We start from the raw sequence: 15,956 nt of genomic DNA, 5'->3' as shown, positions 1-15,956 counted from the left end.
AGGAGGACGTAATGAAGTTGTCATTACTGAAAACAATAACAGTATAACTGAGCAAATCACTGATGTTGTGAAGCAACCAGCCTTTATAGCTGGTATTGGTGGTGCCTGCTGGGTAATTTTGATGGGTTTTAGCATTTGGCTGTATTGGCGAAGAAAGAAGAGAAAGGGACTCAGTAATTATGCAGGTAAGAGACTAAGCTAAAAAAAATATCTTTAGGAAAGCCATGAGATGAAAGAAGGAATGGAATGGAATGGAATGGAATGGCAAGTGAGCAAATGAGTGAATGTTTTGGGCTTGCTTTAAACATCTGTTCTGTAAAATGCAATTATAAATGACATGTTTTAATGCATTTCTCTTCACCATATCACATTATGACCATAAGGCAATGTTTTTCTTGTATCTTCAATGAAGCATAACAAGAGTGCATACTGATAAATGCTTAATCGTTTTTCTCAACTAATTCTTCAAAACACAGGAACACACACACACACACACACACACACACAGACTTTGCATGCTATGAAACCATTGTTTGTGAAGTAGATTTAGACAAGAGTATTACTAAAATGCTCAAGAAAAAAAAGGAAATATTTGAAATATAGCATTTAGTATTTGAAGATTCTGATTACAATAAGAAACGTTCCAGATGTAAAATAAAAACAAGCAAAAAAAAAAAATCTCACCAGAATTAATAAAACTGATGATGCATGAATTAAGGATTTACTAGTTCCTTAAATAGTATGTCTACATATTTCAAGGTGACCAATCAGCATTTTAGATAGAAGAAAAAGAAGCAGAAGAAAAAGAAGACCCTAGATGTTCAAACTATTTGTGAAAAATGTTTTCTTCTTAAAATCAAAAACAGAAATTCAAAGATGTCAAAAAGTGTGGCCTTTAAAATATTTCCAAGGGAGGAAGGGAGGGAGGAAGAGAGAGGGGGCAAGAGAGAGGAATTATCAAGTCAGTGATTGAAAGAATGAACTCAATACTGAAGCTGTGTTCCGTAACAATTTTAATCGCAAGTCATTTTAAGTGTTTTCTCTAACAACAATCATAAAAAGAAATTGTCTCACAGTATTTCACACTTTCTAGAATGTATAAGGCAACCATTTTAATCTAACATCGTCTTACAAATACTTCAGAATTTTTTGAGACACTTGATTCAATCTTCTGTAACCTTGGTAAGAAACATAAATATCTTAACTGATTTTGACAGAGGTTTTACCGTTTAATAAGCTTATAAGCTTCTGTAGTTTGTAGGCTTCTAAGCTGCTGAGAGTGTCAAAAGAGTGCAAAATGGAAGGGTCGCACCCATTGGTTGTCTGCCTTGTTATTTGACAGCATTTAAATATGCTCATTTGATTATAGCATAGTGGCTCATGTCCATATCTTATGGAAATAAAGGTTAAATTCCCAGGACTAGAGAAAGTAGTATAGTGAATCCCCTGAAAAGAGGCTTCCATGCATTATGATCCTTCCGTCATTCTCAATTTTCACTGGTTGTTGATGCATTTTTCCTTATGCTTTTTCATCCGAGTACTGCAGCAGCACACTCGTGAGAGACTCTTCCAAGAAAAGCATGCAGGGCACTGTGGTACCTGCTGAGTGTCAGAGTCTTGAACGTTTATGATACCTTAATGTACCTTCTTGATTTGCAGTCTAGTCCTCTTCCTTCATTCCTTGAAGGTGTTGTACATTGGCCCATCTGCTTAATCAACCCATATAAATACACTCAGATAAACCAGATAAAACATAGGGAAGAACTGATTTAATTCAAGGACTATTTTATGTTCATTCCTTTGCTTGACTTTCATGAAAACAATAAAACAATGACTGTACTATTCACTGTGAAGTTCTAAGATATATGCATTTGGACTGTTGCATGATTACTCTCCATACTTCTTCATTCACTCCTTATAAATAACATCACTTTCATAATTACTAGATTTGTGCTTTTAGTGAAATTATGTCAGACAGACTTCGTGTCCAACAGGTCTTTTTAAAACTTAACACATTTCATTTGAAATTTTGTTGGTCTTTGAGCTTGACAAGAACAGTACATTTCCTATTATCGTTTCTCAGAGTGATGGATATCCATCTGCTTATAGAAGAACCGCTAACTCAGAAGGTGCTATGCCCTTCAAACATTTTGGAATAAGGCCAAAAGAGAGCAGCTTTTCAAAACCTTTATACTTAATTGATAGATGGCTGACTCTCAGAATGGATTCACCTTCAACTACTAGTAATTTGCCTTCCAGCAACTGCTGTTGCATTCTTTTAGGTGAGAAGCAAATGAAAATTGAAACCACAGGTACCTAGCTTTGCATATCTGACTTGGTGATATTTTCTATACATTTTCCTCCATAAATATCCTGTATTCCACCAGTTAAAATTTGTATATTCTTGTCCTCATACAATTTAGATAATATGGAGAATTTAATATAAATGATTAGTGGATTATTTATCTTAAGTTTAAATTTCTGATATTTCATGCATGAGTTAATGATCCATTTTAAGAGCACAGAGATTTCATACATGGCTATTTTTCTCTAAAGTGTGTTATAAAAATTATAGAGAATATACTCTATTTGTATTGGTTCTGTTTATGTTTTGATTGTCATAAAAAATTTCTCTGAGAATCATAAATTTCACAAGTAGGAAAACCATGTGATTTTACTAACAAGATGAAAGTCCTAATATTTCCACTTTCTCGCTACATGGTAATGTCTTTCTAGTGTCAAAATTTTATTGTTGATTCATGATAGCAAAATAACTTTTTCCAGATAAACAAAAAGTCTACTTTGGGATAAGTATTTAAATTAACTTATAACACAAGACACTTCATTTATTTCAAGCCCCAAGAGTGATGTTGGATTGTACTTAAATATCTGATGCAAGTTACATATATTAAGAGACATGCGTTTTAATAAAGCTAGACCTACCCTGAATAGAATTGTAAAGCAGATACAATTTGGTTTCAGCATTCCCTTTCTTCCTCATTTCAACTCTTTCTCTCTCTCTCTCTCTCTCTCTCTCTCTCGCTCTCGCTCTCGCTCTCGCTCTCGCTCTCTCGCTCTCTCTTTATTATTAGTTTCAGGTGTACAAAACAATGTAATAGGTAGACATTTATACCCCTCACAAAGTGATAACCCTTCTCCCCCAATCTGCTACCTCTCTGACACCGTATATAGCTGTTACAGTTCCACTGACTCTATTCCCTATGCTGTACTCCACATCCTGTGACTATGTATGTGTGTGTATATATATATATATATATATATATATATATATATATATATATATATATATATATATATATATATATATATATATATAATTATAGTTGACATTCATTATTATTCAGCTTCAGCTTCAGGTGTACCCTGCAGTGGTCAGGCACCTACACTGTCCATGAAGTGGTCTCTCTAGTAAGACAAGTGTCCATCTGACACCCTACAAAATCTTTGCAACATTATTGATTGTATTCCCCAAACTCTGTTTTGTATTCCATGGCAATTTTGTGGTTACCAATTGTGCTTTCTAATCCCCTCACCTTCTTCCTCACCTCCACCCCCCTCCCATCTAGCAACACTCAGTTTTTTCTCTATATCCCTGAGACTGATTCTGGTTAGTTTGTTCATTTCTGCCATAAAGAATATTAAAGTCTTACCATTTGCAATGATATGGATGGACCTAGAGAACATTCTGTTAAGTGAAGTAAGTCAGGTGGAGAAAGACAAATACCATATGATCTCACTTTTATGTGGAATGTAAAGAATAGAATAAATGAAGAAACTAACCAAGTTTCTTTTTAACCACTAGAGGTAGAACAAGGAAGATTTTAACTAATGGGAAGATACAAAAATACCTTGCAGGTTAGAAATTCTAACTCTCATCACGATGCTTTTCACTCACCCTAGGTAAATAAAAACTTAAAACTCACTGATTTTTATTGTGGTGAGTCTTTGACTCTCCGTCATGTGAAAACTCATATTTGAATACTTAGAAGGAAGGGGAGAAAAACTGTTACTCTGTATTAATATTTTTCTTACAGAGATTTAACATATTTATCATAGAGCAGTAGTGGGTTAACACTTTAGATGGTAAAAGCAACTATCAAAAATAAAATGCAAACATATACACTTAAATGATCTGAAAGGAGAATTGGGTTGACCATATTTTGCTTCTGAACATATCAGAAATTAGAAATTTCCCTAGGACAACATTACACTTTCACTTCCTATTAATTTTATCCCTGTTTATCCTTCATTTAAATTCTTCAGACACAAACGTGCACCACAGGTCTGCATGTGGCACAAAAAGGGTCAGCTAGAACAGCAAAGGTATCTTCATTTCTCATATTCTACATGAAATCATTTTATGTATTCCTAGAGCAACCTGCAGTGTTGTTTTTTTTTTAATCTTAATCTTCATTGAGCATTAATAGTCTACTTGTCATTGCATGTAACATCCCGCAGTGCTAGAAAAATTCAACACCTAAGTTGTTAAAGGGTGAAATAAACTTGTAAAGAGATTTGGGCAGAAAATATTAAGTGATTTTTTTTGAATCTAGAGAAGATGCTTGATCATATGTTTAAGTGTTTGTGAATAGAAAAATGAACAACATAAACTTGAATACAAGACATGTAGCTTCAATGAATATTCTATATAGCAACATATAAAATGTGTGTAAAATATATTATTTATATTAATATAAAGTATAAATATTATAAATATAAATATATATTCAAACATATTGTATATATTATATATATTCATATTTCAATCCACGTGAACACTGCATGACTCTTTTCAAATTGATGTTCACTTTTCTATTCACAATTTTTAAAGCATCAACTTCTTAATGAAAGTAAGTATATTTTTACTTTTAAGTGGGTGAGTTTCATTTTATGACTGTTATTACTTCTGAGGATAAGAGATTTTATGAAACTCAATAAATATAAACAATTTAATGAGTGAGCAAATTATGAAATGCTAAACACTTCAAGCATAGCTTTTAAAACTGTTGGTGAAATATAAATTCTTTCACAAAACTATCCAAGGACAGCTAAGAGATTTGATGGAATTTTTATACTCTGATTATCTGGGCTGAGTTAATGCTTATTAAAAGAGGATTAATCTACATTCACATTTGAGAAATAGCTTATCAAAAAAGGGAATGAGGCTTGACTGGCAACATTAAAGTTTCCATTTGGAGTACAAAAATGTGGCCTACTGGAGATAGGCGCTCTGAAAGCTTCCTTACCTCAAAATGTCAATTTATTACATATTATGTTTTCCATCCCCTGCACTTCTAGCAGGCATGTGATTAGGATTAATCCTGTCAGATAATAGTAGTGGTACTTTATGTATGATATAAACTTGCAAAATCTTTTTACCATATATCCTTTTTACATATTGCAATAAATTCAAGATACTTAACTCAGTTCTAAAACATTTAAGATTGTGGTGTCTGTAGAACTTTCTGGAAGCCTTAGCATTATTCAGTTAGTTTCAGCTGAAAACTTCTATATATGGCTCCCTGAAAGTTTTAATGTTAGATACTAATACTTATTTCAAATTAATCTCAGAGAAGTACAAAATTACTGCAATGTGAATATCAAAATCATAACTAGAGCAAGGTTGTCCAACCACCTATACTCTCCCACCATCTTTGCTTTTAGCTTCAAGGTAGTTCAACATCTCTTTGAAATGACAGCTACCACAAAACAGCTTTCAATTCGCTGTGGTATTCATTTTTATGTTTCTCTCGCTCTGCACAAAAAATGCTGATCAAAACAACAAATAGGACTTCCATTTTAGGAGTTTTAATTGTTCATCCTTATTTCTAGTATGCTTTTAATCTCATGGTCGAATAGAACTCAGTTACTTTTCCTTTGTATTTGAAATGGAACAAATCTAAAAGTTTTGGAGCGTAAAAAGGAAACTTTAAAAAGTGTCTTCTTTTTTCTGTTGCTTTAAAAAAAAACTAAGTAATCTTATTAGCACAAGGGTGTTTTCTTTTTTCGGATAGAAACATACAGAATGGAAGATTCTCATATATACTGAATGGTGCCTATAGACCATTTTAAGTGAGTTGTGTATTTACACAATGTACTGTGTATTTTCATCTGTATAATTGGTATGTATAATTTGTATAGTTGGTATGCAGGATGTATTTTATGAAGAATTTATCATTGGTCCGTATGTAAAAGCTAAGTGCAACTCAATTTTTGTGCCTCTGCTTCAGTTGTCCTCCTTTCTCTAATATTATTTATTTCTCTGGTTATAACTTTAGGTGGGGAAAAAAAGAACATCTAAATTAGGAAGAAATACTTAGCTTCTCCCTATATTCTCCTAAGAGCACATTTTAAGGTGTAGCCCCTCAGTGCCTGCTTATTTGCATATTCACAATGAAATGCACAGTGTTATCTTAGCTTTCTTTTAGCAGGGTAAAAAAAAAAATCACTTGCTAGTCCATAAAAAACCATATAACTAGAATGTCACATCAGATGGAAAGCTAATTAACTATACTGTTTTCATATTTTGTGGGATTTTATTCCTCTAATCAGACCTTTACACAATATCTCAAATTTTTTCATTAATTGTTTCAGATTAATACTTTCTTTGTTGTTAAAAGCTGTTATTAAAGGGACGCAATGTGGTGTGGACACACTACTGACTCTGATTCCAAGCTCTTAAGTGAACCATCAGAAAGCAGAGTAGAATTCAGTATAATTTGATTTTTTTCCAACTTTCTGTCCATAGCCCATTACTGGCAGATGTAAACGTTATATCAGGATTGTTTTCTAATGCATTTGAGATATTACCTGAAAAATTATAAAGGCAATATACATCAGGAGCCAGCAAAATGTTCCTGGAAACACTGCCTCATGAAGTAGTGCCTCAGAAGGGTCCTGATAGATCCTTTGTATTATGATCATTTGTGTAATTATGATGTCATGTGAGATATGTCATCGATTGACTTTAGGGAAAGGACTGGGAAACGGCTTTTGTCAATTTAGAAAATTTAAAGAATGATCATATTTTATAGTACAAACTTGAGGAATAGGTCAACTAAGCATGTTAGAGTCTATTAATTACAGTTCATATCTATTATAATTATAGCTGTTCAACTCAGTGCTTTTCAGTGCTCCTAAAAGGATTTGTGATGGTGAGGAATATCTTGTCAATCAGATGAATTGTGGAGAGATTATTTAAGTTAAAAAGTATTTACTATGTTTTTTGGGGTTTTTTTTACTGAAGTATTTACTATAAGTAATAATAGGTCCTCGGTTTAATTAAAGTATGATTAAATTCATAAACGTTTCATTTATTTTTATTTTTACTCACTAACTTAAAAAAAATCATAGTTAAAAAAAAATCAGTATATTCCAAAAATAAGCTATGTATGGTTCGCATATATGAAATGATTTTTTTTTCCTTCACCCCTAGTGATTGGTTTAGCTGACCCATACTAATTTTGGTCATAATTGCAATTTTGCAGTCCATAAACTTCTAAACACCAGTTCTTTTTTGAAGTTTTGGATAAATGATGATGGACCCAAATTGATATTTACGTTCCTTGGTTAATCCTTGAAATCCATTTTTATGTTATTTGTGGAATGGCATCTGGAGCCTGGAGAGAGTGGATTCTCCATCTGTGGCTTTACTGGAAGCTCGCTGGTGTTGCTAATAAGTTCCACAGTTGTATAAAGGACTTGAGTTTTGTAATGATGATATACAAATGGAACATATTCAGTATCCATTATTTGAAAATTTCATTTTTGTGAGTGTTGGATGATGAAACAAAGCACTAAGTATGTTATTCTCTATTAATTACAGTTCATGTTTATTGTAATTATAGCTGTTCAACTCACAGTGCTTATCAGTGCTGCTAAAAGGATTTGTGATGGTGAGGAATATGTCATCAATTAGTACCTGTTTCGCTTGTATCATTGGAAGGATGATATTATTAATACCTGTTTGAACCATCCTGTTTCAATTTGTAATATTTGTTCTACAATCTGTAGTATTTGTTCTTCTAATTAGGACACCCATATTTAAGATTGAAAGTCATGATTTAATAATTCCCCATTAAGACTTGTCCATTTTCCAATGCCATTATATATACCATTGTAACAGTTGTAACATTTGGCATTGAAATACAAACTGCCCCTTTGAATTAACCATACTTTTGGCTTGAAGAATTTTAAAACGTCTTAGTTAAATTGGAACAAATGATGGCTTTGCCCGAGGCCAAATCATTTCTTTTCACTCTGTGTACAATTACGGTAATTATATTTTATTAAAATTCCCAGATGTCTTAGCTCTAAACTAAGGGCCAATATGTAGTTGTTATTAATTGTAATTAATATTGACTACTTATGTGTGTATGTGTCTTTTTTTTTTCTTGCAGTTACATTTCAAAGAGGAGATGGAGGTCTAATGAGCAATGGAAGGTATGCTAAGGAGATTCTTAGTTTTATTATTACTATTTTTAATAAGGACTGAGGAAACTCTGTAGTAAAAGGCTTTTATTGTAATAAATGATCACTTATAAGTCTGAAAATTCAAGGAGGAATTAAATGGCTTACAACAGGTTTAATGATCTATCTGTTGAGCACTTTATAGGAATCAAGTCCAGATGTTTCGTATCTCCCAGATGCCCCTGAAGAAATTAGTAGTAAATATCACAAGGAATGTGTTCATTTGTTAGCAGGATGTTTATTGCATTAATTAGACATTACCAAATGAAGTTGTTGTTGTTTAAGACTCCTTATTGGCTCTCACCAAATTGCTGTGAGTGAACAATTACACATAATCGATCACAAAGTAAATGATTCATGGATGATGAATAGGCTATAGCTCGATAGGCCTGGATTCCACAACTTTGGATACTCAATTGAAATTGATAAAAGCTGATAACAAACCCATATATTCTCATCTATTTTCCCTTTGCCAATATGGAAATTGTAATTAGGCTCTGGTAATAACTTCCAATCTCCCATTTAATCAATATTTTAGCAAAAAGAGATTAGGTCTAATGAGAACTAGTGAATGTAGCAAAAAAGCAGTTGGGTCTCCCTATTACAGTTTCCATAGAAACACATGTTTCTCTTAGGGACAGAAAGTGTCTATCAAGAGAAAAGTGCAACGATTATAGATGTTGCTGTGTCTTTGTAAATATGTTAATAATCTCTGAAGGAATCAGAATCCCCATCTTTAATATTAAAGATGCAATTTCTTTATGATGTGAAGAAAGTTTTCTTATGACTCTACACACATGTTGGACCAGATCACAGTGGATCTTTTATTAGCTTAAAAAAAAAAAAAAAAACTTTAATATACCCCTAATATTTTTTTTTTTTTCAATTTAGAGAACTTGGAAATGTGCTATTGATGGAAGAGTATAAATACTGTTCATTAATTTCCCTCAAGTTCCTTGACCTAAATCAAACCCGAGGGTTCATAACAGAGGTTATAACCTACAGGGGACAGATAAATATGGGGGTTGCAGGAATTGGGGAAGCAGTAGCCCAAAATCCTGCAAATAGTTGATACTGAGCAGTCACTTTGAGCAACTTTTCCTTTGAGATGCCAATTTATCATCAAAGCTTGTTTCAGGATCCTGCTATGGTACCGATTCCCACCAGTTTCAGGGCACACTACTGAATTCATTTGGATGCCGGCAGAGTCCCAGGCAGGACTCTTCTGCTTCCATTGACAGAGTTGATCTATACATAGCTTTAATGAGCTGCTGTACTTCATTAGTTCTAGAGAGCCTCCACATTTTAATTTGAGATGAATTAAAATCTTCTTCATTTTTTATATTAATTTTAGTGCGTGAGACAGGTGTCCAAGTCTCTCATTGTGTTCCATGGGTTGATTTCCTTTTAATTTCTGTCTTAGCCGTCCAGGTCTTCTAAATGCTGGTGATCCCAGTTACCCGTGGCTTGCTGACTCATGGCCGGCCACAAGCTTGCCAGTGAACAATAGCAATAGTGGCCCAAATGAGATTGGGAATTTTGGGCGTGGAGGTAAGTTGTGTCTTTCAACATTCTGTTATTCTTTTTTTTTTTTTTTTTTGCCTTTCCGAGACGTTTTTAAAAAGATATATTAGCAAGTATTTTCTTTCATAATTAAAATGAATGAAGCACATATAATAACAGTGTGGTACAGTGATTCATATTTTATTGTAAAACTATTGTGTCAATATTACCTTGAGTAAAACTAAGCTTTTAAGGAAGTCATTACTAATCAAGATAAAAATCATAATACATTTTATTTTTAAGATTATTAGTACAAAGACTACTAAAAACAGTAATGCTGCTAAATAGAGCTTATGATTTTTGGAGTAGTCATTTCACTTTACTAATTTATTCAACATATATATATATATATATATATATATAGAGAGAGAGAGAGAGAGAGAGAGAGAGAGAGAGAGAGAGCATGTCTTATGTATCCATCACTATGGCAGACAGTAAATATATAGTCTCATGTAAATAGAGATGATCCTTGTTTTCATATATCATATAAGGAATACGCACTTAAATACATTTAACAAAGTGTTGAGAGAGAACTTTTCTGTAGTTCTACAATTGATAACTAGTACCTCAAATAAAAGACAAATAGGTGGTAAGTAACTGACACACTGAAGTCTCCAGATTTGGGGCCAGAGTCCTCTCCTTAGGTCTTTATAAGGAGATAGAATTGAACCTATTATGAATAATCTCCCCCTCCCCCTCCATCTTCTCATCCAGTCAGTAGGAGAGCGATAGGTTGAGAAAGATGAGACTAGAGAAGTCTCTGGTCCCAGTGTCTAGTTTGGCACATATATATGGGTTGTCCATCAGCAGAAGACTGTACAGACAATGAATGAACTTGAGCTGCATTTCTGATGCCCTACATCTGAAAGATCTACCCAGTGGAAGTAAGAAGATTCTATGAATGCAGTGTTTCTTACAATGACATCTGAAGGAGAGTTAGGAATTAGTCAGAAGTGTGAAAATAGTGTGTGGAGGATAAACTACCATACTTTAGGGTACAGAAATAAGAGAGATATTGATTTATTGGAAAAGTGAATGAATTTCCTAATGGCTTGAGTATAAACTACAAGGCAGCAGAGGTGGTAAAATAGACAGAGAGACAGATACTGGTAGTGCCTTCTAAGCCAAACGGAGACTTTAAACTTTGTCCAAAGAATGATCTGAAGCCACTGATAGATTTTAAAGAGGAGAATGCTGGAATGCAAGTGTTGTTTTAAATCATCCAGCCTATTATTGGGTGGAGAATGGAGTTAGAGTGAAAAATTGGGGTGATTAATTAGGAAAGTAGTGCTGTAACTCAAGAAAGTTTGGATGAATTCACTGGAAGATTTCTATACTTCCAGGTAAAACGAATGCAGGAGACCCAGGGCTGGGTTAAACTATTCTCAGTCTGTTATGAGCTTCACTGGTGGATTTCATGGATATTGGTATTTTCTCTTTAAGAATGGAATATCAATACCTGTTTGAGTATCATTGTTGCTAAGTATTATATAAGACTGCATTTGTCAATACCAACTATAAGAAGGTGAGCTCCGTCCTATTCTCCAAATAAAATACAGAAAATAACCATCATTACCTTATAGGTGTGCAATGAGGATTAAATGAATGAATGAATAAATGCATATATATATACATACACATTACATATAGCTTTAGCACAAAGGTTGGCATATGATCAGTGCCCACCCAATATGCATCATTGGAGTAAATGACAGAATAGAGAGTAAATTGTATGACTCCTAAATTTCTTGACTACCTCTATAATCCAGTACACCCCGTTTAGTATTCTCACTTGCCCAAAGCATCTGAAATTGGCTGCCTTCCCTAGGTGACCAAACTCTGAGCCCTGCAACTACAAGTTATCACTCTACCACAGGTAGTTTCTGTACCTGAGTATCTTCTAACCACAACTATCCAGACTGTGTCAAAAGAAATTCTGTTCCGAAAGCTTCAGGGAGTAGTTGCTTTTTTGTTTGTTTGTTTGTTTTTTACTTATATTTCTATTGAAATAGCACACTTTTTATTGTCATATCAAGGAATAAATATCTAAAGATGGAGGAATAATATTTCTCAGTTTCTAGCAGGCTACACTAACATCTAAAATGTTACATGTCTAATTTAATGTCTCAGTCTAATTTAGCCAAAGAATACATTTGTAGATTTTCAAGGTTTTTCTCTATTTCCACCCATTTTCAAGACATGAAAATTTTCACATGAACATCAAAGCCAAGACAAAGTTTTTGAAGGGTTTGTTGTATCTACTTTTAGTGGGATAGGTGTTTTAAGCATTTACTGTGTACCAGAAATACTGTTAGGATATTTTTTGCACATTTTTCTGTTCATTTCCTTGGCACAATAAATGTTTGACATAGATAATAATCATATTTTCATTTTAAAGGTCAGGAAACTATGGTTTTTCAAGATGAATAATTTGACATCTGGGTGTAGAATGCAGGTCTGACAGATTCTAAAGCCCAGGTTCTTTCATCTGGGCTCTAAAGGTGGGGTTCACATGTATGGTAGTATTATAACCATATTTAGTCAGAAGAATAATCGTGTATACTGACATGTTCCCTTTAAAAGTGGAATACCAATACATGTTTAATTGTAATGGAAATGGTATTTTGAATAAGTTACTAATTATCGCATAAGTCTACATTTTGGAAATACAACCTTAAACAATGTATTTAACCATTCAGTGAGTTCTCACTCTGCAAAAATCTAGGTGAGGAATTTTAGAAATACAGACATAAATCTCTAAGTTCCTGTCCTCAAGTAACTTATGATGCAGTGAAGGAGACAAGCATACGTACAAGTATTTATGCCAGGCCAAAAAAAAATGCGTGTTTAACCAAGATATTGAGAACCTACAGAATGATTCATAAGTAATTCCAAATGATGGACGAAAGGTTTCTGTAATTCACAGGTTTCAAACTAAAATGTTAACAAGTGCCAGTCTGCCCACCTGAAGTACTAAGGATGGGTAGGTGTGTACTGTGAGAAACGGAAAATGGGATGTCCTGCCTAAAGATGGCAGCAGCTGTTCAGGTCCAGGCTGCTGAGAGGAAGGCTGGCCCAGACATCCGAACCACCTGATGTTAGAGGATGCTAACACACATACAGATATTTATGCATGAGCATCTAATATGTCAATCTTGGGATACAATTCAATTTATATTTTGAAAATGTAGGAGTGACCAAATAACATTTGAAGGAAATATGGAGCTCAAAAATCAATATAGAAGCACTTAAACTTGAAGGCTGACTACTTTCATCCAGCAGAGAGAGATTCTATTTTAGAGCTGTAGTTTTAATTCTTGCAGAGTCACATTATGTAGGATTATATTCCTGGACTACTTTTTTCCAGTTTTAAACATTGACTACACAACCACTTCAAAAGTTTGTTGTTGAAGTGCCTCCCAATTTCAATCTAAAAGCTTTGGAGAACCTCAAGTTCAAGGTGTTGGGAAGTTGGGTCCTGTGCTGGAGAAACATGTCTGTTCAGTTAATCTTCATCAAAGAAAGACATGGTGGAGGTGGCAGAAACTCTGAAAACCTCCCCATAGTGAACGATTTATTTCCACAATTTTGATTTGTTATTAAATATTAATAGTTATTGAGAATTAAAATGATACTGACACTTGAGAATGAAATATCCTGCTTCATCATCAAATTGTCTAATTAGTTTATAGCTAAAAGCAAGAAGGGCAAGAAAGTAGTTGCGAAATTGAGAAATAAAAAAAAACATTCTATTTGCTTATACAACTTGATGAAATATTATAAATTTGAATATGTTTGACAATTTCACTGATATCCATTTAAAATACTTAACTTCAATAAGTTACATATCAACTCAATTGTAAGACAAGTTCGAATTTCAGACTTTAAAACCGCTAGAAAGACTTAAATTATACAGTGTACAAAATACATCATCAATGTCTTGATATTGTTGCTAAAGATGACAAAATTTAGCTTTTGTAAGATGCAAAAGCAAAATTCATATTTTTACAAGAATTCTTATTTCAAGTACCATTGGCTATCATCAAATCGAAAAGTTTTAAGATATTTTTATTAAGTTCCTACTTCAGCTTCCTCCTTATTATGTAAATTGGTTTTCATACTGGGGTAATTTGGTGTATTATTTAATATTACAGTACTATAACTAGTTGAAACTTTCTTATATTAAAGAAATCAAATTGATGACCGCAAGTTCTGTAATATGTGGCTTTCAAAACATAGATTATTAAGGAACATACTATAATTAAATTTACTTTTAACTCTATGTGGTTAAAAAAGTGTTATTTAGATTTTTTTAATAGATTCTAGTATCTTTCGTCTGAAAAGGGAAAACAAGAGCTCAAGAGAGAGATAGCAATTCTGAATTATAAAGCATCCTGTAAAGAAAATTCAGCACACCAAAATGAGAAATGATAAATGGACTGATTGATATTCAGTGTTGTTAACTAATGTTACTCTTGCTGTATTACAACTTGAAACTATAATTCACTTCAAAGAGGAGTTGGTAGCATAAATTAAGCTCACTGATAACTCAGATTGCTTTTTATATAGTTAAATCGTGCTGCATTGTGAAAATGACTAATTTACAAAAGTTTTCCTTTGTTATCTAAGAAAAAAGAAAACATTTCTGCCATCAGTTACACTCTGTTTCCAGACCTGTGAAATCAAATCAGATAACCAGCAAGTTGAAACTTCAGGAAATATGTACTTCATAGTTTGGAGAGTATAATTTTAGAAATGTTTGCATCTATTCAGCAGTTGTGTTTTATGTCTTTTGGGATAAAGTGGGAAAATATGTTTTCATCCATAACTTATATATTCACTCTATCATTGCTCCTGTGAAGAGCTATCAATTTCATTAGTGCTAAAACAGAATGAACAACTGAAAGCATTTTTCAGGAGTGGAATATCCCAAACTTCTTATTCATAGTTGAAGAAAATGGAGGAAGGGGTGTGTTAAGCAGTGAGACGTGAAGGGCAAGCAGTAGGCCTGCCTGTCACCGAGGCTGATAGCTTGGCGAAGGTTGTACATCATCTTCCCTTCACTGGCTCATGAAACCCATCTCGGCTGAAATGCAAACGTGCAGGATGGCACATATATTTTTCATCTTCAATCCCGATAGTTTTGGGCTTCCTGTGCATCATTAAATTGTTTCATTTTCCTGTGTTCACCACAGATGTTCTGCCACCAGTTCCAGGCCAAGGGGATAAAACAGCAACGATGCTCTCAGAGGGAGCCATTTATAGCAGCATTGACTTCACGACCAAAACCAGTTACAACAGTTCCAGCCAAATAACACAGGCCACCCCATATGCCACAACACAGATCTTGCATTCCAATAGCATACACGAATTGGCTGTTGATCTGCCTGATCCACAATGGAAAAGCTCAATTCAGCAAAAAACAGATCTCATGGGATTTGGTTATTCTCTGCCTGATCAGAATAAAGGTAACAATGGTAAGTCAGGTTCTTATTTTCATTTCAGGAGTTATTTTCACATCATTTGTGCATGAGATAGAAATTAGTATTTGTTGTTCAGTTTCATTAGCAGGTTCACTCTCTAAACTAAAAACATGTATCGGCATGTATTCAGCACCTTGCACAATTCCTACCACCACCACCACCACCGCCGCCACCACCCCACCACCACCGCCACCACCACCACCACCACCCCACCACCACCGCCACTACCACCACACACCAACACCAATCGGTTTCATCCTTTTAGCTCTTTATCAATAGAGTGATCAGTAATCCATTTTGACTTCCATTAGGCAGGATAGACAAAACATTCCTCCACTGTCCTCCAACATCTGCTTCTGAGTTGCTAACTGCATGTTCTGCATGGGCTTGTGCTGTGAACTAATCACATGATGCCACTAT

The 15,956-nt window shown here is 34.0% G+C and overlaps 1 protein-coding gene across 18 annotated transcripts in view; it reads left to right on the top strand.

The window, feature by feature from the left end:
• The window catches only part of ROBO2 (roundabout guidance receptor 2), a 1,656,458-nt gene that overhangs the window by 1,597,310 nt on the left and 43,192 nt on the right, over window positions 1-15,956 (top strand). For all 18 annotated transcript variants that reach the window (XM_074333484.1, XM_074333465.1, XM_074333474.1 and 15 more), the window contains 4 exons: window positions 3-185; window positions 8,421-8,463; window positions 9,914-10,041; window positions 15,249-15,530. In XM_074333484.1, coding sequence (XP_074189585.1) covers window positions 3-185; window positions 8,421-8,463; window positions 9,914-10,041; window positions 15,249-15,530 — 636 coding nt within the window. The remainder of the gene's footprint in view (window positions 1-2; window positions 186-8,420; window positions 8,464-9,913; window positions 10,042-15,248; window positions 15,531-15,956) is intronic.

Source organism: Rhinolophus sinicus, linkage group LG01 (assembly GCF_036562045.2).
Source record: "Rhinolophus sinicus isolate RSC01 linkage group LG01, ASM3656204v1, whole genome shotgun sequence".
NCBI lineage: Eukaryota > Metazoa > Chordata > Mammalia > Chiroptera > Rhinolophidae > Rhinolophus > Rhinolophus sinicus.
The sequence above is the reverse complement of the archived record's forward strand: the minus strand, read 5'-3'. Positions and strand labels throughout refer to the sequence as shown.